General features: G+C 40.6%; 1 protein-coding gene across 1 annotated transcript in view; it reads right to left on the bottom strand.

The window, feature by feature from the left end:
• Positions 1-1,078: 1,078 nt before the first annotated feature.
• The window catches only part of LOC125770217 (uncharacterized), a 79,395-nt gene continuing 56,232 nt past the window's right edge, over positions 1,079-24,241 (bottom strand). The window contains exons 2-5 of the mRNA XM_049439601.1: positions 22,938-23,063; positions 2,812-3,099; positions 2,272-2,741; positions 1,079-2,189 (exon numbers count right to left, since the gene is read on the bottom strand). Coding sequence (XP_049295558.1) covers positions 1,799-2,189; positions 2,272-2,741; positions 2,812-3,099; positions 22,938-22,943 — 1,155 coding nt within the window. The 5' untranslated portion in view covers positions 22,944-23,063 and the 3' untranslated portion in view covers positions 1,079-1,798. The remainder of the gene's footprint in view (positions 2,190-2,271; positions 2,742-2,811; positions 3,100-22,937; positions 23,064-24,241) is intronic.

Below are 24,241 nucleotides of genomic sequence, written 5' to 3' on the forward strand. Positions count from 1 at the left end.
ACACAGTCCCGCTTAGAATATGTTTAAATGTCCTAAACGTTATATTTTGTTTACTTTTTTATGTATTTTTGCTAAATGCTAGTTAATATCCTATAAAATACTATTTACAGCGAGCACATCACGAATGTAGCTTCTCCATTCTCCTCCGGCTTAGTCATGTCTAAGGGTAATTGAGGGAATCTGGACCATTAACTATGGATGACGAATAAATGAAATCGTAACAGGAAATGCAGCAATCGATATTCGATAAAATAAAGGAAGATGTACAATTGTAGAACAAGATGTAGACTTAACTGTATCGTAACGAGTTTTTATGATGAAATTATTATATGCTTTTTAAGGAAAATAAATCAAAAGAGAAGATAAAATCATATATCAAGCTTATTATTTATTGTCAAAACTAAATCTAAATGATAAAAAAATGATTTTTTTATAACAACCTAGAAAGCTAAAATAATTGTCTTCAAATCCTTTTATTGGTAGTCCCCGAGATACATGATACATCTTACTCATATTCGCTCAGACAATTCAGTAACTTTAATGAATAATGTAAAGGAATAAGTAAACATTTTTTAAATAATATTTTCTAATTCAATAAAAAAAAAATTTTTTTTCTTGTCTCTACACTAAAAAACTGGAGTACGTTTCGAACAGAGTAGGAAGGGAATTTTATAACTGTCAATTTGAAACGAAATTTAACCATTAATGGACATACGTGGAAATTTGAGAGACGCGGATTTTTTAGGGATCTTTGCGGTCTGCGGTCTAAAAGTGTATCTCGGGTATTACCTGTATAATGCAATTTAAGAAACAGATATTAATTTAACATTTTTAAATTGCATACTTTTAGGCATTGTTTTAACAGCTCTACCACGAAAGTATGCATTCAATCATTTAAGCGCCGAAAGTTAGGCAATATCAATTAAATAAAGAACTACTAAGAAAATATGAATAAATATACCTATCACACAATTACGTTGAGGGAGTATTGGGATTAAGTAATTTAGAGCATTTTACAAGAAATAGGCTAAATCTTTTTGCAAAACTACAAATAAATATATTATTGTCTTCCATAAAACCGAAGCATGAATGTAATGTTTTTTATATGATGTAAATCGAATTTTGCTTCGTAACACTATGCATTCTATCATTAACAATGTGTCTCAACTCATTAAACGAATGATATGCATTCTAGACGCAGACGAGTACGATCATTCCGTGGATCTTTTGTTTGCTGTTGATTGAAAACGCCAAAAATCATTTCCTACAGAACGAGACAAAGTAAAAAGCACTGCCAAACATCACGCATATCACGCCTAAAGCGAATGTTTCACACACCATTTTGCACTACAGAAACCGATTGATCATTTCCCGCATTTACCCAGCCCTCATCACTCATCACTGGTTTTAGTTTTAATCGTTTTGATAGAATAGTTGTAAGATACGATACGAATTTCAAGCATTTTGAATGCACTTTTTTTTGTTTCGATTTAGTATTACCGCTAGAGGAAAATGATTGGATTTCGGACAGCATTATTCCCGTGCCGGGTTCACAGATACCCGGATAAGCACATGGGAATGCACAGCACCGTTTCACATTACATACGCACTCACACTCACACGAAACATGGCCTCAACTTCGTCGATCAGCACACGCTGGTTGGCGTTACGTTTCAATATTGAAAAGCTTCCTGAACCCCGACACCATCGTTTTGTTCGCGACGTGCTGATGGAACGTCGTGGCGATGGTCGTGGTTGCCTGTACGGTGGCAACCTCTGTCGGGGCCAGGAGCAAACCTCACGTCCGCACGTACTTGTACACTACCAGAAACACGAGAAAGCTCACCATCACCAGTACGCACGCGGTCACGACTTTCGCGAAGGTGTTTAGCCCCGATTCGTTCGGGTTTAGTGGCCGGGATGAGCTCTGTTCGGTCGAGTTGCGTCGCTTGGTCGCCAGTCCCCGGGCCAGTGCAGGAAATGCAAGCGATTGCGTGAAGGTAAGCTTGTGGAGTGACTCGCTGAGGGAGTACGGACCTACTGACCCGCGTGCTGCCGCTCGGAGTAGGGCGTACTCGAGATCGAGTGCATCGAACAGAGACAAGCGAGCCGTCATCGTCGAGGCACGTCGTTGGTCCAGCTCTGGGTTGTCTTTGTCACGTTCCGGTCTTAGCCAAGGATCGGAGGATCTAAGAAAGTAGTACAAAGTAGCACACATGAGAGAAACACTGAGAAATGTGAAAATTTTGATGGGATTCTTCAGATATTTACCGCTGCGGGTGATGTCCGAGCGTAGCGACGGCTACTGACGTGAGGGAGGAGGTCGTGCTGGAACTAGCGGTGCAGAGATGATTGCTGGTAGTGGCCCCATTAAACTCGGTACTGTCTTCGAGCGAAGTGTGCATTGGATGGGGAGGCGAGGAAGAGGTCCTATGATTGTCGAACAATGGCAGGCTAGCCAGGCTCACTTGGTCCGGGGAGGAGGGTGCTCGAAGTGCGAAGATTCTCGCATGGTCCGGATGTAGCAACGAAGTCGACGGACGTCTCGTGGTGCGGTCTACTGAGGGTGTCGGTGAGCCGGCCGTAGGTGATGCACTTGGTGAGATCGCATTGGACACGACGAGCGGATGGCAGGGCATTGCGATCGGTGAGGGTGACGCCTGTACGGAATCAATTCCCGAGTCACCCGCCTGCAGCTGATCCACGAACAATGAGTTCCGCCGTCCATTGGAGCTTTGTTGCTGGTGGAATGCAAAAAGCTCACAGTTACACGGGGGAGTTGTGGATAATTTGCATTATTTCGCTACCTACCTGATCGTCGGCTATGATGGGAAAGACAAAACTCTGTCCATCCGCTTCACCACGGGGTGAGTCCTGGCTGGGCCAAACTTGTAACAGCGGTAGCGAACAGGTCGGATGTTTCGGTGGACTATCGCTGCTGCTGCTGGCGGTCGTACCCGGTCCGGACGGCTGCTGGAACGCTTTTCGTCCGAGTTTTGTAGGACTTTCGCAACCGCCGGACTCCTCGGAGGACGTCGGCGGTTTGGTTGTGGTGCGCCAGAATCGTTTTAAACGCAGCTCGCGTCGCTTTTCCTGTTGCTGTTTATGAAATGAAAAGGGAAGTGGAAGTGTTAGTCATTATTTATTGGTGAATATTGCAAGGGATTTGTTTCATTTCTAAGAAGAGATACAGACGAGAGAGTTATATAAAATGAAGAAATATTAAACAAGAAACTATAGTTACTAACAGCGTAATTTTCTAAATCACATATCTCATTGCAATCTTGTTTAGGGCAATATTCCTCCAACAAATGGGGTTTCCGCTGATCTGTGAGTGTCAAGAGAACTTCTTATATTTTTGGCCTAACAATCTTCTGGGCCAATGAACAACGTCCTTACATTTATTTTTAACATGTAGCCAGATAGTAACTTTTTGTTATGTGGAGTTGGTCAAGTAGAGATGACTTAAACTCATAACTCAAAAAACTTGAAGAAAATTTTTAAATTTAAATGAAATGGTGCGCTTCAATTTAAAGCAAACAGAACTCTTCAATTTAAAACCCACCCATAGAATATCTACCAATATCGCGGTGCTGTACGCCGTACTTAATGCATCTTTACAGCCACTGCAACCGAGCGAAAGCACATCACAAATGGTTCCGCTGGGAGTTAAACTTCAACAGCGGTCTAAAATTGGCCCCAAAACCGTTGAAAGCTAAAGTAAACTGAGCACGAAATTCATGGCAAACAGGACCATTTTTTACTTGGAAAACCATCCTCCGTAACCAAAATGGTGGGATGAATGTTTACGACCGAGGAGATGGAGATGGTTCCCGGATTTTCGTTTTCCTTGCACAGCATAATCCACCGTATCTTAGGGCCATCTCCGCGCTCAATGTTTGGGGTTCCAATTCTTTCTGACGTCAGTGTTTAAGCTTTCCCTCACAGCGATCATCAATGTGCGAAAGGTAATCGTCCTCGTAAAAGGGACTGCGAGTACAGAACAAAAAAAAAAGAAAAGAAAACTCCGAAACCCCGAAAAAAAATATACTCCAATGGCCTAACGTTTTGGGACAACCAGAGTGCCAAAGCTCATCATAATAAATCTTCATCCACCGTGCTTGACCTTTTCGGCGCAGATTATTTAAAAGTACACGGAAAAGGTGTGTTTGTTGTTGATTATTTTGTTTTCTTGTATATCCCTTTTTTATGGAAATGTGAAATATATTCCAATAATTTATCATTACGAAAGAGCGGGAAATGAAGCGATACTGCTGAAGGTAAAAATGTAAATAGACCAAATTGCTAACGGTGTCCAATATGGTGATAGGTTTAAAGAAAATATGTTTTTAATTTTTATCCCATTTTCCACACCGTACTGATGCGATTGTGTCCGGCTGGCGGAATTAATACCGTCAGTTCCGGCAACAGTGGTGTTAGGGTGCGATCAGCAGCAAGACCATCGCGCACTTTACGTGTTATGGTGCTTCCTGTCTTACCGAAAGCAGCCATGCATGCAAAGCCACCACGATGCACGAACGTATCGTCGAGCTCCGGATTCACATCGATCGGAGCAGGAACGATTTGCATAAAGTATTAAATTTAATTAATATTGAATGCAACGTCTTCCGTGCTGTTTCGCTTCACACTCTGTGGGGATCGGTCGTGCATGCGAGGTGTGACGTGGTGCATTGCAATTGCAGTGGTACGGTGCAATGCAGTAGAATTAACCTACAATCGTCTATCGGATCGACATACGGACGTGTTGCCTTAACCAATTGAGCCTCCGTGAAAGATACGGGATTCGTTTGTCGGTATTGTGAATTGTCCATTAAAAAGGATATGTTTTGATGAATGAATGTTTCGTTTTATGCATTCATGCATTCAAAAACCCTTTACGTATGAGAAAATATTGTTCAATACGAAATCAAAATAAATAAAATAAGATGGTGTATATCGCGCGTTATTTGTTTTCTTTTTCAAATGTCCAATAAATGGCCAAGTTGTGGATATTCACTCCGACCATTTCTATAGCTTCAAACTTTTTCGATTTAGCAATACCTTTTTACGATACAGTATTAATCAGTGTTGGAGTTTTGTTTGTGATTGAAAAAGATGAATTTAGCACAAACTCAATTAATATTTACCGTGTTTTTAAAGGCTTAATTTGATAATGATATGAACCATTATCTTGATCATCTTGTTTCTACAGCTTCGCTTGATTTAATTAAATAAATTTTTAATATTAACTACTCTATAAATCAATTAGAGACTACTCTTGAATGTTGTTTACGTTTTGGTACACAATATTTAATTTTTTTCTGTAACTCCTTTAAAGCTTCCGGAATTTTACTCAAATCGGAAAAATGCTACCTCGAAGCTACCTTTAATATCGTGCTAGCAATGATTCAAAGGAAACCCATGATAATCGTAGTTATCGCCGATGAAATATCGGAGGATTTTAAATATGGATTGGGGAAATTAAAGCCAATGCCTGCCTTATGTCACGCACTACAATCGCTTCGGGGTTTGCACCTGGATCCCTGGAAATGGAATGAAGCTGGAAATGGAATTAAATGGGTATGAGTTGGTCCTAAGAATCGTCTTATATCTAAGCTTATTATGTATATATTTGCTATCTTGCCCTGGTGTTAAGAAAGCTTTTGAATGAATTGATTCCCATAAGTGTAATGCGACATGGAATTCAAAGAGATTATATGTTTCCTTAAAAGACACAGCTGATAGGAGGATTTTAATTCCATTAATAATACAACTCCAAGAAATTCCTAGCAGTGATCGCGGTCGCGGGGGAATCATTGGAGTGATGCTCTCATTAAGGAAATCAGCCACAAAATTTTGTTGTGTCATACGACGTCTATCGCCAAGCGGTTGAAGACCAAGAGGTAGTAGCCGAGCTTCATAAGGTGGATGTGGACTGTCAGGTGACCAAGGACCTACTTCTTGACGGGAAAGTCTGAGTTGGGTTGACTCTAATCTATTTAATAATCGCTGGGTTGAAGGCATCCAGACTACACATACATATTCGAGTACTGTGTGGACGACACTGCAGTACATGGACATTGGGAAGATTGTATCTTTAAAGTCCTTAGACATGCAAAGTACGAACCCTAGTTGATGATTACAGTGAGTGATCACTTTCAGAGCTTACAAATCTAAAGCCAGTTTTGTATCAGGGACAAAACCGAGATCCTTAATGTGGCTGGTACCAACGAGATTTTATTAAAGGTGTAATTGTTTTGTAACGTTTCTGATCAGATGTCGACGGAAAACCTGAGATTCTTTTCATTTGGCAACACGTAACACAAGTTGTTGACGATCACTGTAAAGCGTCCAATAGAAGCTTGGAATGATTCACCAGATCGTCCAATTTTGTCCAAAGCTGACTGCGTAGCTATTATTGCGATTATGCTCCTATTATGGTACGAGTGAAAGAAAATGAGTGGATGATGCTCAGAACTAGTTTGGGCTGGTCATGTAATGCGAATGGCACCGGCCATTCCTTTTTGGATAAGTGAAGTCCTTTTGACGGAAGTGAATAACATCAAGAGATCATCTCTATTGACAGGAGTTTAAGGTCAGAGAGGTAGGAATAATAGATTGGAAGGCGACGGCGCTCAACCGTCAGCGGTTTGGAGAATTCCGGCAGCAGGCCAAAACAGTGAAGCGGATTTATCGTCTGATAAGTAAGTAAAATCACGTCACACTCAATTGTTAACCAACAGCACAATATGCGATGAATGAAAACAGAAAAATAATTAAAATATTTATACAATACAATATCATTCAAATCAACTAAATCGTTATTGATATTTTAAAACTCGATTTTAATACGATCATTCTATACGGGATGTCATCTGAATCGAACGAACTTTAAAACTTAAGAGAAGAAGAAGAATAGAAGAAGCCAATGTATGGACATTATTCACACTTGATTTTTTTTATTTTCACACTCAATTTAAATTTGTACAATTTTGATTAACTACCAAAACAATTTGCAAAATAAAAAAAAAAGATCAAACTTTGTGACTTTGGTACAAATTTCGAAGCATGTGACGATGATACATTATGATACACCAACTGTGTGCCGTGCAACTTTTATTTCTCACGGGAACCCTCCAACCGAGATCCACGGTGTACAAAGAGATAACAAAAAAAAACTGCAAGCAAAATATTTTATTGCCGCCCCCAAAAAAAAAAAATTCTTCCATGGAACAAGGTGAAAGAAAAAGCTTCGGCGTTAAAAAAAAATAAAACACACAAATTTATCCACCCTGCCCTGGACGTATTCCCATGACCGTTGCTGTCAGTCTGCTAAGTGGTGACGTCAAAGCGCCTAAGCTTTCACCTGGATCCAGAGCACTTTCTCGCTCGTATATCCACATGGGTCCGCGGAAAATGTATCTTTCATCTATCGCACGATTTTTCCTTTTTTGCCGCTCCGTACTGTGATGGATGTTCATGTCTTTTCCCGTATTTTTTTTGTTTCTTTCGTTTATCTAGCATGTTATCAAACCATCTACAAAAGAGAAAGCTTAGTTCGCTTTCGGTTTGTTTGAGCAAAACCTGGCGAATCAACGGGAATGACAACGCAAACCCAACCATCCATTGCACGCATTCCATCCTCATCCTTACCTTCACAGCCAAGGGTGAAATTTTCATCCAGAATTTTTAATGCATCACTGTGGAAATCCGTCAAGAGGATACACATATACACACACACACACACACACACACACACACACACACACACAAAAATGCGGATTGCAGCAGTAGGACACCGACAAGCGTTTGAGAAATTTGCCTCGGGGTGCATTGAAACCGGCGACCATGCGCCGGGCCGACCATGCGCTTTGATTATGAATTATGAATTGCCTCGCTAACGAACCCAAAAGGTGTACATCCTAACCGTGGGCATAAAAATGGTAACGGTATGGCCGAGGTCAAGATGGTATCTGGCTGGCGGGAGTTGCATTCTTGTCGATGTGTTTTCCTCTTCTTTTTTTGTTCGTTATTTGCCCACTCACGGTTCACGGTTCATGTCGGTGCGCCCTTGTGGAAGAATTGCAACGATAATAGCGACATGCGTTTGGTGCTGGCGTTTAGTGTAGACGGTTTCACTCTTATAAATAACTCTATTATCCTTTAGCATCCCGTGCTGGACGCAGAAGCGTTCTAGCAGCAATGTGCGTTTCATGTGAATTTTTCCCATCGATACACCTTCACTGGGCGATATGGTTGCATGCAACAGTTTTGTCTTCCCTTTTTTCTTCCAACTGCAACTGTGTGGGATGTATGATGAAACTAAGCTGATCGCGTGGGAAGCCATGTGGTGATTGTTTCAAGCGCACGGCAATGAAATGTGGGGAATGTATTAATTAAAATGCTGGATATAATAAAAAAAGTTTGCAATTTTAATCTACTTTTTTAATGCTTTTTATTTTCAACATTAATGCAATAATAAAACGAGTTTTCGGTGGATTAGTATATTTTAAAGGTATTCAATATAATATTTGTTTTTGAAAGTGGCTTTTGTATTTCAAAGTGATAAAATTTTGGAAAACTATTAGGAGTATTTTTGATAAAAATGTTTGTGAATCCTACAATTGTCAAACTATTGTAAATAAAGATTCTCTAGAATTGATTTCAAAAAATAATTGAGTGACTGACTGCCAGGTAAAGACAAGCCGATCATAACGACAACGAAGATGGGATAAATCCAAAATGAAATAACATTATGATGTACGTTACGCCCTGGTCAGACTTATTGATACGGCTACAGAAGTTCATACAAAGTCCTTTGAACTTAGTCAACGTCTGGGAATGCGGATGAAGATTTCTCCCCTCCAGATCATAGCCGAAATCCTTTAAATATTAGAAGGAGCCTTTTCCTCTCGATCGTAGGCGATATCCTTCGAAATAAGAAAGGGAACTTCTCCTCTAATTCGCAACAACGCCGAAAGAATACTTCCGTAGAGGAACGTAGACAGAAAATCCATGCCGTGGGAACACTATTGATCTCAAGGACTTAGTCAAGGACATAGGAACAGAACCAATAGTCAGAACTCCACTCATATAGATATCGTCTGTAAAAGCTAAGCATAATTCACCAGTTGCGAAGGACAATGAAAGAGGAGTGAATGCAAAATTGGTCGGCAAATTTGACGAACTTAATTCCGGAATACGAGAATTAGTACGAAACCTGATGAGGTCATCTGCATGGTAAAAGTAGATGTGGTAGATCCAAATTAAGGCGAAGTGATAAGGCCTTGAAATATTTATTCAGCATAAAAAAATTGGGATATTAAAATACGGAGCACTTGAAGGGAACAACTCAGAATCCTATACTATCAGCTATTGCGTTCTCGAAAAACTATGGAGCTGAAGTTACCCAATGCATTGCAATTGTTGTGTTTAGTTGTTGTAAAGAGTTATTATTTGATATCTAAACTATTGCATTATCTGTCTAGTCTTTGCTTTCAACGTATTGTGACTTGTTACAGTGCATTACACTCTTTATATATCTAGAACAGATGTGCAAAGTGATTAAGAGTGAGATAGTGAGTTAAAACGTTGTATTGAACGAGTTTCGTTCACTCACCACGAGGAGTTTTAGCTACTCTTTTTACACTTACTCACTCATATAACCGTGGTGAGTCGAGTTGCAAAAAGAGTAAATACGTGAGTTTAAACAAAAATGAGCTGAAACGTTTGATACACATGAGTTAAAACGGAATACATGTGTACAATACCCAAACTAGCCAAATGAATATACTGATCGCTCTGTCTAACGATCAAACCTGTATAAGCGAACAAGCGGGCTAGTCTGATCGGCAAGGACATGAAACGGGATCCGCCTCTGCTTAGAAGCTTGGCAAATTTATAGCATTTTTTATGTTTTTATTTTTTTTAAGCATTTTTTGAATGAGAAGAAACTTATTTCAACCAAGTGGCATTAAAATAAATCAATTTATAAAATTTTGCAAAATTACTCAAGAAAAAGGTTAGGCTATAGCCCTATGAAATTTTCAACATTTTATAATTTTTTATTTTTTTTATTATTTTTTATTCTGTTTATTACTTAAAGCATTATTTGAGTGAAAAGAAACTTATTTCAACCAATTCGCATTAAAATACATCAATTTATCAGCCTTAGGAGCAGTGGCGGATCAAACATCTCGGAGGCCCTAAACGGGATGGTAATTGGGCCCCAAAACTAAACTATCTATACTGCATAGATCCACTATGACCGATTAGAGGAAGCGCCAAAAATTTCGGGGCCCCTTTAGCCTAGGGAACCCCATGCTGCTTAGTTTGCGTAGTGAATGATCAGTCTCTGAGTAGAATAATAGCCGCTTGTTCGCTTACACAGGGTTGATAGTTAAACAGAGCGAGCGGTATATTCATTTGACTAGTTTGTGTATGTACACATGTATTACGTTTCAATTCACTCGCACATTTTCGTTTTAACTCACGTATTTACTTTTTTGCAACTCGGTTAAACGATTAAACGAGCTGATTCCTAATAACGATTCATTCACTCTGAGTTGATTCACTAAAAAGAGTTGCTATTCTCAACTCTAATATCTAGCATTGAATATCTATTTGTAGCTGCACGAACCTTACTGGTAAAAAGACTTTGAAAGCCAATCGAGAATAACATGAAAACTCCCCAGAGAACACTATCGGGAGCAATATTCATTACTTATTTTTACAGGTCAACAACAAAATATCAATAATTATTGATATTCTCGATGTAACTTTCGATAGTGGTTCTATCTAGTGGCCCAATACCTAAGGTATTGGGATAAATTGTGTTCGAGAGAAATTATATTTTTCCTTTCAACCTTTCTGATGTCCTTGTACGTCCTATTTTGTCACAATTTGTATGCTCATTTTGTGTTTTCAATTTTGGTCATAAATAAAAAAAGCTGATTCAAAAGAAAAGATTCATTTGCTATAAAGGTATAGTTTTATCAATCTGTAATAAATTTAACTATGGATATACAAATGTTTTATATGAAACCCTTATTTTTTTAAGTAGCTTTCATGACCTTACTACAAAATCGAATAATTTTAATGGATTGTGTTTGTTATTGTTGACCCTGCGCCATTTATGCATACATTTCTATCCTCCTGGTATTATGTCAATTTAAATTTTGTTTGTTGTCAACCATGCCTTCATTACCATAAAAATTAGGTAAAAAACATGAAATTCAAAACTTTATTCCTTTCTCCTTTGCATTTCATTTTACACCATTCCGACACTGGCAAAAATTTCCTAACGAGCCATTAGAGCTACAGTTTCAGCTGCAATTGAAAGAGAAATGAAAAGCCATCCGCTTGTAATACCTATCGCGGTGTTAGAACGATTTACTTCCATACCAGTCTCCAGGTGTCCCGTGTTATGGTAAGTTTTCTTTTATTCCCTTTTTCCCCCCGTACCCTAATCGACACGGTTTCATTTTACGAACCACCTCACCACCACCACCACCACATCGTCACTTTCTTCTGCTCCCGTCTAATTCTTCCAGTTGTGCACAAAACTCGGCGATCGGAGAAGTGTTTCCGTTTCCTCTACGGTTGAATGGTACCCGTCGCTGGGCAATGGGATCTCGCGTTCGCAACAAATTGTGCCTGGGTGTGGGAGAAAATGAAAGTGAAAATATGTGTCGCTTGGGAAATTAATTCCGGTAAACGGTAGTCACGCGGGTATTGGGAATATTGGCAGCATGGTAGATGATTATCACGATTATTTGCGCTTAATTCAAACCCTAGACGGGTATGGCCGACGGTGGGTGTGCAGTAGGTGCGACGTGTTTGGTTGGGTGTTTTGTAATATCTTTGTCCTTCTACCTGTGCACCGGTACTTACGATAACCGCACGAATGGAGGATAAAAAAGAAAAGAATTTCTTTTGTTTTTCACCGACAATAGATTTCCTCCCGGCACCTTTTACGCTCGATTGGAGTAAATTGGAAAACCTTGAAAATAGGTTTTGGGTCATAAAATTGTCTACCGCATCGAATGACTCTTTCTAAGCTAACAACGTAAGAAAATTGGTACCTATCGTGCACGTGCTACTCATAACCGCATAATATTGGAACCACACACCGAAGCCGTATCAACAGTGCGTCCGGTATTTACATATCCATTCATGTGTGACCGGAAAGTCTATAAGTTTCCCTTCCATCATGCCCGTGTCAGTTAGTTAATGAACTGCATTCGATTGCAACTGCAGCAGTCCTGCTTGTGGACGGATCCATTACCTGGCAGACACTTTTCACCACTTCCGGTCCCGATAGACTAATTGCCGTTGAAATATGAACCTCCCCGGGGTAGTGGTTTTCAGCAAATATGCATCACTCGCATTGCAATGCGGATATAGTTTTCCGTAATGTATTTCCCAGTAATCCACCGTTTGTTCCACGACCGTTTGATCGCACACACACAAGGGCGGCCGCACTAGTGTTTGATGCCTTTTTTCTCTGCTTTCCAACAAGCTACAACTCTGTTCAACCGCCATACAGGAAAAGCTCAATCGAGTGTGGTGACATGAATGGAAAAGTCACACAATGAGGCACATCTGGCAATGCTCCCTGGGGGGAGATGAAATGCTTTAAAATCGTAGGCTAATGAACAGATTCGTTTAATGCAGTTTGTGCAGTTGTGCTGCAAACGGGCTTGAAACATTGTAACACACGAATCCGATTCACACCAACTGTTGAGCGAGTAAATAAATTGAGGTATTTAACAGTTGAAAACGGTAAATCGGGTAAATTAAATTAATTTCTCTACTTGCAAAACGGCCACCCGATGTGCATACTTTGAAGTTTATCTGCATCTGCGTGAACGGTTCGGTGGACTGTGAAACGCGTTCGTACCGTACTACGTAATTGTAAAATGGGTTCATAATGTTAATGAGAATGGTATTTGTTTTTAGAAATAGGGTTGTGTCATAAACGTTTGCGGAAATGCGATTATTTGATTGTGTTTTGTAAAGCAACGAATGGTAATTTGTACGACACAACTAATTGGTGCTGAAGTAGCTTTTGACTATTGTACTTCATTAGTAATAAAATGACACATCTATAGCAATATATCTTACCTGGCCTTTCATCATATTTTTTCAAAAAACTTTAATCGTTTGACACAATTTATAATTGTAAGGAAGTTAATTTATTTTAAAGCTTTAACAGACTAAATTATTAAATGTCTTTGAGCTTTTTTGAAGTTGAATTGATTCATGATGGAGGGTGTCTGGCTCTGCTTTTATGTCTTGAAGCATCTCTGGAACACCACTAGACAGTTTAGTTAAGCCTCTGGTAGTATTGTAGTGTCGTTCAGGTATCTGAGGTTCCTGGAATAGCTACTCATTTTCTATGTTTCTGTCTTTCTTCCAGGGAGTTGGAGCTAGATCGAATATTCAAACTAGGACAAAAGCTTCTTGCCGCCGTTCTACACAACGAGGTCTTGACGGAGCAGCATTGAAAAGCAGAGAGAAATGACCCATCAATTAGATCTTCAAGAAGTGAAAGATCCTAGCAAATGTAGCATCACAGCCGCTACATTCTTATAATCTCTTCTTCGATTTCAAGGCATACAATAGCATAACCAGGGTGAAACCTTACGTCGCCAAGAGCTACTCTGAAATTCCAGAAAAGTTTCCCAATTTTTAAAAAATCATAATTACTGAAATAGTGCATAGAAATCTCTTAGGATCCTTTGTTGCCTTGTACCATCTACATGAAGGACGATATGCTAGATTGTTTGCTCTTCAACCTTGGGCTATAGAGCTCCAAGACTGTAGGATGAAAGATGTTCGTATATAAGTTAATCCGTATCTTTTGGATGTTTCTTCTACGTAGAAAATGCTATAAGATTGAGCTGACGGTGAAAATCCCTTTGGAGATCAGCTAGTCTGCTAACATATGCCGGTTTTATTGAGGTAAACGCACTTTTGAGGTTGTTCAAACTTTAATCTATCTAGGATCAACGGGTTTTTTTACTGAGTGATAGAATGAGTAAACTTCTTACATACTATCATGCAGCGAATAGTACTTGTCTGGCTTCGGTGGGCTAGTTATGTCATACGAATGACACCGTTCGACCCAGACCGCATAGTCCTTTTAGGTCGTCCGCATGGACAATGGAGGCGCGATAAGGGATTTGTGGACTACGGCGCTCGACATTGAGCTGTTTAGAGGACTCGCTTTAATAAAAGTGTACTGTGGATTGATAAAATATTGTGAATAACACTGTTATTTGTTAATAATATATTAATATAAAACAGACGAGTCCATCGACTACAAACTGTTAAAAGAGTAGAAAATCCATACCCCTTTCGTTAGGCACTGTTTGCAGTAGGGAAAAACTACGGTAATTTCGCTTAGGTACAACAGAATGTACTACAATTTATACTCGTTGCTACTTGAGCGTTTTCCTCGATTGATCGATCCTTTACCGTGGCGTCAATGGCAAACATTAAACATTGAATTTTGATTTCCTGCCCGCTAAGAAGAGAGAAAAACGATGTTTGCAAGTTTCGCTCCAGTATGAGTGATTCCTGTCATCAATCTTTCCTGCATCCAACATTGCGCAAATCCTCCTTGCTGCATCCATCACCGTCCCTTATGGAGGATGACTCCAATCAAGCCAAATGCCAGCAGTGAACAAGCACACATACTTGCACGTGCTCAAACCACCGATCAGGCTTATGAATTAATTACGAATTATTTCGTCCCCTGCTGCCTTGCTGCCGTTACGATTGAACGCTAATGATGATTGAGTTTTGAAAATTCAATCACTTCTGCATCAGCATCGGTCGGTTTGCCTAACGGCACTAGTAACTGCACTACCAGCAGTAGTTCTGTTCGTAGCAGAACTTCCAAAAATAGCTTCAAAATTCCCACAACAAACCTGACCGAAATGATTCCGGCACAGCCAGCGTAAAGCTTGTTTGGTTTTCCTGGAGGTTTTCTTGCTTGACCCGTTTGCACAAATGATTACGAGTGGTAAAAGTGTGCTTTATTTCCGGTTGCCATTTTGCGTTGTTTATTGCTTGGTAAAGAAAAACTGAGCCCCGTGCTTTGTTGCAGTTAGGTGCGCTTAACAACATCCGTCCACAGTTCGGTGCGCACTTTTGGGTCGTTTTGCATGTTTGTTATATTGTGGCTGTGTCGGCATTCTTCATTAGGTAAATGTGAAAGTTTGGTCGAGATATTTTTTATGATATCTTTTGGACTACTATGAAAATTATCTATGAAAAAAATTAAAATTATCTAGAAAAACGCTTTGAGGAGGAGCTTTTTTATATTACCTTAAAATTCGGTAATTTAAATTTTATTCTAGAAGAAACCTCATCAAATGTTGCAGTATATTTTGTATAAAAAAATATACTATGAGAACTAAATTCCGCTTAGAGCCAGTTCAAGTTTGTATTGGCTACTAGCATTGAGTTAAAGTTTTTAGAAATAATAGAAATTGTAGTAAAGGATTGTACAATTATTTGAACAGTATTAACTTTTTTTTAGCTTATTAGGATTAACTCATTAACTATTAGGAAAAACTGATTCGGATTACTAAGGCTGAAACAATCCTGCAGAAGGCCAAAATCCGTTTCAATATCTGATAAGTAAGTTTTTAAAAAAAGTAATAAGTAAATAAAAAGTAAAAGTATACAAAGATGTGTTGGCTCATGAGCAAAATATCTGTAGAGTTCTAAACACGCAACTTAAGTTTCAAATATATCAAATGTCACATGAGAATTCTAAAATACTATTTCTACAGAAAGATCTCGAAAAAGCATTATTGTTCTTATCAATTAAATATTGTTTTTAACAAAAACCTGACATTGTTATAATAAACTTAATAATTTTCATCGACGAAAATGTCTTCATATAAGATAATAATGCTTTGCAGTAATTGCATACCTAATGTCTAACCAAATGTCGAAAGAAACTTTTTAATACACCCAAGCTTTACTCCTTGATGGAAGGTAAATGGACGGGTTCAAGTTGTTAGCACTTCCGGAGTTAGCTGCAGAAAAAGTCTGGCAGCCGTGATTATTTTGTAATTTAATTTCCATCAACATCGGCTTAATGTTTCATGTGTGTGTATGTGGATAATATCCGTAGCTAGAAGGGTGTGTGTATATTAACCACATGGGCAGGATATCGTCTTCATCAGACTTGATTTACCCTTGACCTGCTGACAGCGAGGGTAAAAACCATAAGCACACACTTGCACGCATACCCGCTTATTGCCGGTTTCAGTATCGGCGTGATTTATCAGCTGCACGGAGAAGGAGACAGTTATGTGACAGTTCCCAAGCGTAGGGTGAGGGACCTGGAGGGCGAGGGACCAAGAAACATAACTTTAAATTTAGCAGATCGTCCGCGATCCAACTGACGCTGCTGGTTGCTGTTCCAGGAAACCACGCATACCGAGGAAATCTCCGGGAAAAAGAGTAGCTTTCGGAATGGCATTTGAATTATTTATCTAGTTTTCGCAAGTGTTCCGTTACGAACCGCTGCCAACGTTTCCTTCACTCCATCCGTTGCGATGGATGTTGCTCGGATATCCACTACGACACGGAACATGCTAGGACATACTGGATGGAGGTGGCATTTTCTCCTCCCCTGTCCCTCCCTCCCTTATCTACCTTCTCCTACCTTCCCTTTTCGGATAGCTTAAAATGTTGGCCAAACAGGAACACTCATTGTTTGTGCAAACTATGAACAATTTGTGTGTGAGCGTAGAATGTGTTCATATTTCATATCGGGATGTTTTTCTTCGCTTTTCGGTACACACAAGAAAAAAGAAATATGCAACCAGCGTAAGTGTAGCAAAAGTTAAGAGCAAAGATTGCACAAAGTCCACTTTTCTTGGCCACCCCGGGAAATATGATGATGGTGAATGATCATGAGGATGTTGAGACGAAAATCACTGCACAAACACACACATACACACACCAAATGGGTGGTAACAAAAGTGGTTTGAAAAAGCATTCATTTTTTGTTAATTTAGTTTGAAACGATTTCTGTGCTGACGTACAACTTTTCCAGACGGAAAGCTGTTTTTTTGTGTTGGTCAAAAAAGACAGGAAAACAGAACTGATTTGTCGTGGTGTACAAATGTCATGGTGATAAGTAAAGGTTGAAGATGGTCTTCTGGGGAGGTGGAAAGAATTTTTGTGCAACTAGTTTCAAACAAATATTGGACCATGTGGTTAGTTTGAAGGATGGGAATGAATTTAGGAACAAATTTTATTAATCAAACTAAATAAGACTTGAATTAGATGGTGTGAGAAACGATATTGACAAATTTATAAAATGTGAAACATTTTACATAGTTGTTGTTTTTAACGCTATAACGATCTTTTTGGTTCTTAATCAACTTGTTGTTTCAAAAACTCCAGGTTAATAAAAATGAAATATAAAATATATTAATGTATTAGATATAATATAATATACATATATTAAATTAATATGGTATGTTATTATTAAAGTATTTATTTCAATTCTTGAAGACATGCGTTTTTAAAGGACAAGACTAGTTACACTTTTTTTTTTTTTGTAAAAATGTTTATTAAAAAAGAAAAGAAAGAGAAAATTTAACTTATGTACTAGCTTACAATAGAAATAGGTGGAACAAAAAAGAAGGGGAAAAAAACAAAAACACAGGTTACAATGAACATTTAAGGACTTCTTCATCTATCACAGCATTATTGTTTCCAATAATGTGGATGATGTAGTTTGCAAACAAACTTAGGATTTGGATCCGCTTACTTTTACTAATATTCGTTAGTACAGGGAAGCGGAGGGACAGGAATGTAGGAGTAAGGGCGGGATCGACGTGTTGGATTGCTTGCAGCAGAGTATTCCAGGCCGATGACACTCTGGAACACAACGTGAATTTGTGTTCCAGTGTATCCACCTGGGAACACTCTGTGCAAGCTGATGAACCTCGGTTCATCCTCGCCATGAGCTCTCCATGAGCTATCTTGTTGTGGACCAACAGGTACAAAACGGATCTCTGTGCCGATGAAAGCCGCCGAGAGCTGATGTTGGCCCAAACTATTCGCCAGCTTAGTTTTGGGAATTCCTGCTCTATACGGCATTCAGGAAGCCTCTCAACTAACATCCGTCGTAGCGCTCGGGCGTTTATGTTGGGAATGGTGTCCGGGATGTATGCGAGTTGCATGACAACCTTTTTAAGGCAAGGATATGTCGATGAAATGGATGTTATGTCGGGTGGATTCCCAGCGCATAACATCTGTTGGCCTCCGACAGGCATACACTCCTTTTCAGCGAAATACCTGCTGGTTAGCAGTGCCTGTGTAGCGATAGCCGGAATATGCAGGTTTAGTCCTCCACGGTTTCGGGGTAAGGCTAGGTTATTCAGCGGCACACGTATGCCCCCGGATCCTTGCCACAGAAATGAGCCAATAGTAATGGACACTTTGGCTATGTCTATGGCTCTCGTACCACATACAGAAGCCACATACCACAGCTTGGGCAGGAGAAAACCATTGAGGAGGGTTATCTTTTGCATTAGGTTCAGATCCCTCATTCGATGAAGCCAGACCAGACGTCGGAATTGATTGATGACGATGTCCCAGTTGTGCCCCACCGCTTCACGAACATTGTTGGTAAAAAGGATGCCTAGCAAACGCAACCTTTCTACTGTCTTCAACCAAGGAATAGTGATGGTGTTTTGTGTCGTGACATGTCCAACGTCAAGTGCTTCTGTTTTTTTAACGTTGAGTGAAGCACCGGAGCATAAACCGAAAGCATCAATAGCCGCTCTGATCCGCTCGATTTTTTCGGGAGAGGTAGTCACCACGGAGATGTCGTCGGCATAAGCATTGACCAAGTCGTCTTGGTCACTACATATGCTTTCTAATCTCGTGATGAGGGGTTGTAGGTAAAGGATAAAAAGGTGCATGGAAAGAGGATCACCCTGACGTACAGATCGTCGGATATGGAAGGGAGAGGAAAGGATTCCGTTGATGAGGATGCGGGACGTGGATTTCTCACCTATCTTGCGCAGAAGCTCCACCAGCCTCGGATTGAAACCCATCGAGAGCATGTTGTTGAAGAGGAAGTTTCTATCAACACGATCAAATGCATTTGAAAGATCGAAGGAGATGAGCTTACCACACTTGCGTTTCCTCTGCAAATCAACCACCCTTTCCTTAACAGAGAGGACAGCTTGAAAAATATTGCAAGGCTTATTGCAACATTTTTGCGCTGCCGAGACTATCTCACACTTCCCGACAATGAAGTCAAGACGGTGTTTGATAATCCTGGACAGAAGCTTGTAATCTGCATTAAGGAGGGATATAGGTCGATAAGCAGACATGGCAAGCTCACCACCCTTCTTTCTCACCAGCACTATGACCCCGTCGACGAAGCTTGGGGGAATCTCTCCGTTTAGAGCCTCATTCAGGATGAGCAGAAATTCGCGGCTGATTATGTCGAACGCGCGAAGATAAAACTCTGTGGGTATTCCATCCGGGCCAGGGGACTTCCGCGAAGCTGAACTTTTGATTGCATCAAAGATCTCACCGGAAGTAATCTCTTCCATGCAATCATTGTTGGTTTCACAGTCCTGTGAGATGACGCGTGTGCATGTGAATGTGTTGTTTGTATTTGTTGTGTGTGTATCGTCTGTTGTGTATAATGATGTAAAGAACCCCTCAACATGAACATTTATCGCATCCGGATCAGTTAATAATGATCCATCAGCGAGCTCGACCTTATCGATCACTGTCCGTCTTTTCCTCTCCTCCCCCAGTTGAAAGGTTGAGATGTTTTCGCCATGTATGCGAATCTCATTTATGCGCGAAAAATCCTCCGAGAAACGCTTCTGAAGAAGAAGCATCTTCGCCTTTATGCGATTTATATTCACTAACTCAGAAGAATCGGTGAGATATCGCTCATATGAGGACTTCAAACCTCTGTACAGAAGTTCATGATGCATGTGGAAACTTCGGTAACGTTCATTCGTTTTCCAACGGAAAAACGACTTGATTTTAGGCTTCGCGAATTCCACCCACCATTTCATCCACGAGCCGTAGTTTTTACGCTGTCTGGTCCACAAGTTCCACTTTATCCTAAACTCTTCTAGGTTTTGCTCAGTTAGTATGTGTGGCCTAAGTTGCCAGTAGGCGTTGCTGCGCATGCGACTGGGTGGAGCTGGGAGGCAAAGACGTACCGTGAGCGCCTTGTGATCCGAAAAGGACAAGACATGCATGTTGGTCGTCCTCAACTGTGCTTTCAGTGACGACGAAACATAGCAACGATCGATGCGTGATCCAGAACCACTAGTGACATAGGAAAACTCAACCGAGTTACCCCGAAGCGCCTCCCAGCTGTCACACATACCCATGTTATTTACTACGTTTCGGAGAGAATGGCTGAAGTTTCTTGCTCCCGTCACGTCCTTCGATTCCAACACACTGTTGAAATCGCCTGCAAGAATGACATGCTGACATGCATTCCGCAGATAGAACGACAACGTTCGCTCGAAAAATTCCTCCCTCTCTCTTCTACGATGACTCCCAGACGGAGCGTAAACATTGCATAGGGTGGTATTATTCTCAAGCCGAAGACAAATTAGACGCGAATCTAAACTGCGTTCGACGTGAGAAAATTTTATATGATCACGTAAAGCGATCGCTGTACCCCTCGCCGCGACGTCGACATTAGTAATAACACTAAATCCGGAGATCGTTAGATCTGGAACACATACTTCCTGGAGAAATATGATATCCAAATCCATCGTCCTGATAAATGTTTTGAGGGCTTCAAGTTTTGTCGTATTAGAAATTGCATTAATGTTAATAGTAGCCACATTGTAGCTACTACTAACATTATTACTTACCGCGTTGGAATCCATCACGACGAAACTTACATCGGTACAGGTGTGTAAGTGAACCTTTTTGGAGGGCGACCAGGCTTACGCTTTGTCACACTCGATTGGCTGTGTGTAGAAGGACATGAGCCGTCACTCTCGTTATCCGTCTCGGCAGTTTGTTTACGTTTTACCCCGAGCATTTCATCAGTGGAGTGGGAGGAAGAGGGATGGGAGGGAATGTCGAGCGGAACTTTAAATACCGCTTCCTTCTCTTGCGGCTGGAGAACGGGCATACTCGGCCAACCGCTAGTAGGGGCGGCGGCAGTTGGAGCAGTGTCGGAGACGAGTGCAGCGGTTAGTTCGATAGCAGCTTCTTCCATCGGTGCCGCTTGCTCTTTTGCTTTCTGCTGCGTAATCACTTCGGGTGTCATTCGGTTAATCGCGATTTGCACGTCTCTAATCGGAACGATGAGCCTATGCGCGATTTTTGATGTGGATGCTGCAGCACGCTTTTTATCCACTGTTGCTTTCGCATCGGACGCCACGAGAGAAGAATATTTTGGTTTATACTTCATCTTTTTATTACCGACCACAGTAAACGGCGGTTCACTAGCGGCTTGGGTTGGTGATGGTGTTGGTGCTGTGCGTAAGGCATTAGCGTATGATGCCTTTTGCGACGGTGCCTTATTTTGGGACAGGGTTTCCCTAAAGCGGCTTTGCCGACTTTGTACACAATTTAGACCATGGTGCACTGGTTCTTGGCAGCTACGGCATGTTTGGCGTTGTCCTGGGTAGGACACACTGGTCACTTCATCACCCAGCGTGATGAAGGATTTTATGGGGTTGGTTATTTTCATTCGAACGTTTCGAATTCCAGAGGCGACCCCTGCAAAGCGTGTTGACGGTGCCCACACTTCCCTGGTGATCGTAATCACCTCTCCATATACAGACAATGCTGCCTTCACATCACTGTCCGGTATTCCAGGGGGCAGATCACGGAGTTTCACGATTGTTGTGTTGTCCTCCATGGTGATTGTCACAGGGAACTTCTTCCCGTCGTGAGTCAGAAAGTGCTTCCCAGCGTGTTCACTCACTAAAGTTTGAGCTTCCTCCAGTGTTTGCATCGTGACATACACAATGCCCTTTACACCGTTCAGCTGAACCAAAGACACCTTTTCTACTGCAATCTTCAAGGTGTCCACCATGAAATCAATTGTTTCATTCTGTGAAGGCTTCACAGGAATATTGGAATAATCGATACGAAAGGTGTTCTTATCGTATCGTGAATATGTTCCGTCGCTCATTGCGAGGCTTGCAAATCAATATAAATACACGTGTTGACACTTTGACGTCTGCAAGCGGAATGCACTCATACCTAAATCAATGAATCATTTTGATCCTTCTCTTCAAACGTTTCATTTTTTTGTTTAGGTTTTTTTTGTTTTTAATTATTATTTCACTGATCTGAAAATTAGAACGTATTTTTCTCGCTTGCAGAATTCAGTGTTCCTTCTCTTCATTTGCTATTTGTCACTGTTTTATTTGTTCGTATGTTTTTATAGTTCATTCGTTAATTATTTCTTTTGCTATAATTAATTGTTAATCTCTAATATTATGTAACGATACGCGCTGTAGATCAATTTTTACTTAATTGTGTTTCAATTTACCCAATTTCATGCAATTCAGTAGCAAAAACAATAATATTTGGATTTTGTTTACACTTTTAGTAATAAGTAAATAAAAAACAAACACATACAACAAGGAGATATTTCAAAATTCCTTTAGTTTAAAATGCTTTTACTGTGTAAATAATAAATAAAGAAAAACAAACTTTCGAAAATCGCATCGCAAAAGGCACCAACCAGATGCATGAAAATTCAAACACGCAAATGAAGATGAAATTGCATCCGTAAACAAGCAATTCGAAACAAAATTCATTCTAGTTATGTTGCCATTTTCCAGCTAAAATAATTGAACTTGTATCAATCAACCTAGCAACTTCTGCGCTGTTGGGAGGAAAATCGAGAAAATCTAAAAAAATATTTGTACGAAACTCACCTGCATCCTGTGGCTGTCGGTGTTCGATTTCGATCAATGTTTTCATCCCCAAAACGTTTCTATGAGTTTTGCCACGTCAGCAACAACGAAGAGGCTGCAACCAGCTGGCACCGGAAGCCGTACGTGCTGGAAAGAAACGGCACAAATGGGAAAGCGTTAGGGATGAGTCAGTACTACGGTGAAATACTATTTCCCCTGTTTTATTTTCCGATGGGAATATGTTTTGGATTATTGATGGTTAATGTAGATCGTTCTCCTGCTTCAGGGTTGGTAGCGGAAAAGCAATCGGTTTCGATGCAGTTTGCAGTATCGTATGCAGTTTTGGCAGCATACCCGACCACGGAGGACATGACCGCCCGCTACAGTATGCAAAATACAATACCCTCGAGAGCGTAGAATGGACAATTCCCATTGCCGGTGCGGGAGTAGAAGCACTGATGCAGCATTTTCCTACACTTCCCTGGAGGAAAGTTTGCAGTGACATCTGGTTTCGATTCTGTGACCGGGAGGTTAGAAGTGGTTTCCGATCACTATTGTCGTAGCCGGAGACAAGGTTGAGTGATTTATGAAAATATTTAGTGCAAATCAAGCGAGCAAACATCAAGTGGCCAACATTCCGTACACAAGAAGAGAAAATCCCTTACCTTTTAGACATGATGCTTGGGAGAGAGAGAGAGAGAGAGAGAGAAAAGGGAAGCAGGTGTAAAGACATGCAAAAAAGGCTTCCCGACTTTCTCGAAAGTAGGATATTGAATTTTGGGCCCACAAAGTCTTTCCCCCGGTCAATATTGACAAGGAAATGGGTTGGGGTCTGTTATTTCTGGAATACGTGTATAGCGTGCTGCTATTATTTTGGTGCATTCAACCGATACTTTTAGCTTTCCAGCATCCACCGATGCATGATGACGATGCATGTTGCATCCGTACATGGCCCATTGCCAAACCGCCGCCATCTCGCTTTCCCTTCTATCTTCGTATAGTGTGTATCGTGTTGAGCGCCACAAACTTCGATCCGATAAAGTTATTAGACTTCCTATTCGGCTTTCCGGCGTACGAAGTTGATTGTTGTTGTTTTTATGTTCTGCTCCATATTCTTGTATTTATGTTGTATGCTTCTGAAGGCGCCAACGTTTGTGCGAACGCTAGACGCGGTAGGAATACGAAATGATCTGGATTCGCTACCCAGTGGCCCCGTCTACCCTGTGTGGCAAGCAAATGCGGATAAATTGATCGGAAGTGTAACGGAAAGTATGCCATAAATAAATACGATCGTACAAGCAGCTGCTTGTTGCGAGCAGCAACCT

The sequence above is a fragment of the Anopheles funestus genome, chromosome 3RL (assembly GCF_943734845.2).
Source record: "Anopheles funestus chromosome 3RL, idAnoFuneDA-416_04, whole genome shotgun sequence".
Taxonomy (NCBI): domain Eukaryota; kingdom Metazoa; phylum Arthropoda; class Insecta; order Diptera; family Culicidae; genus Anopheles; species Anopheles funestus.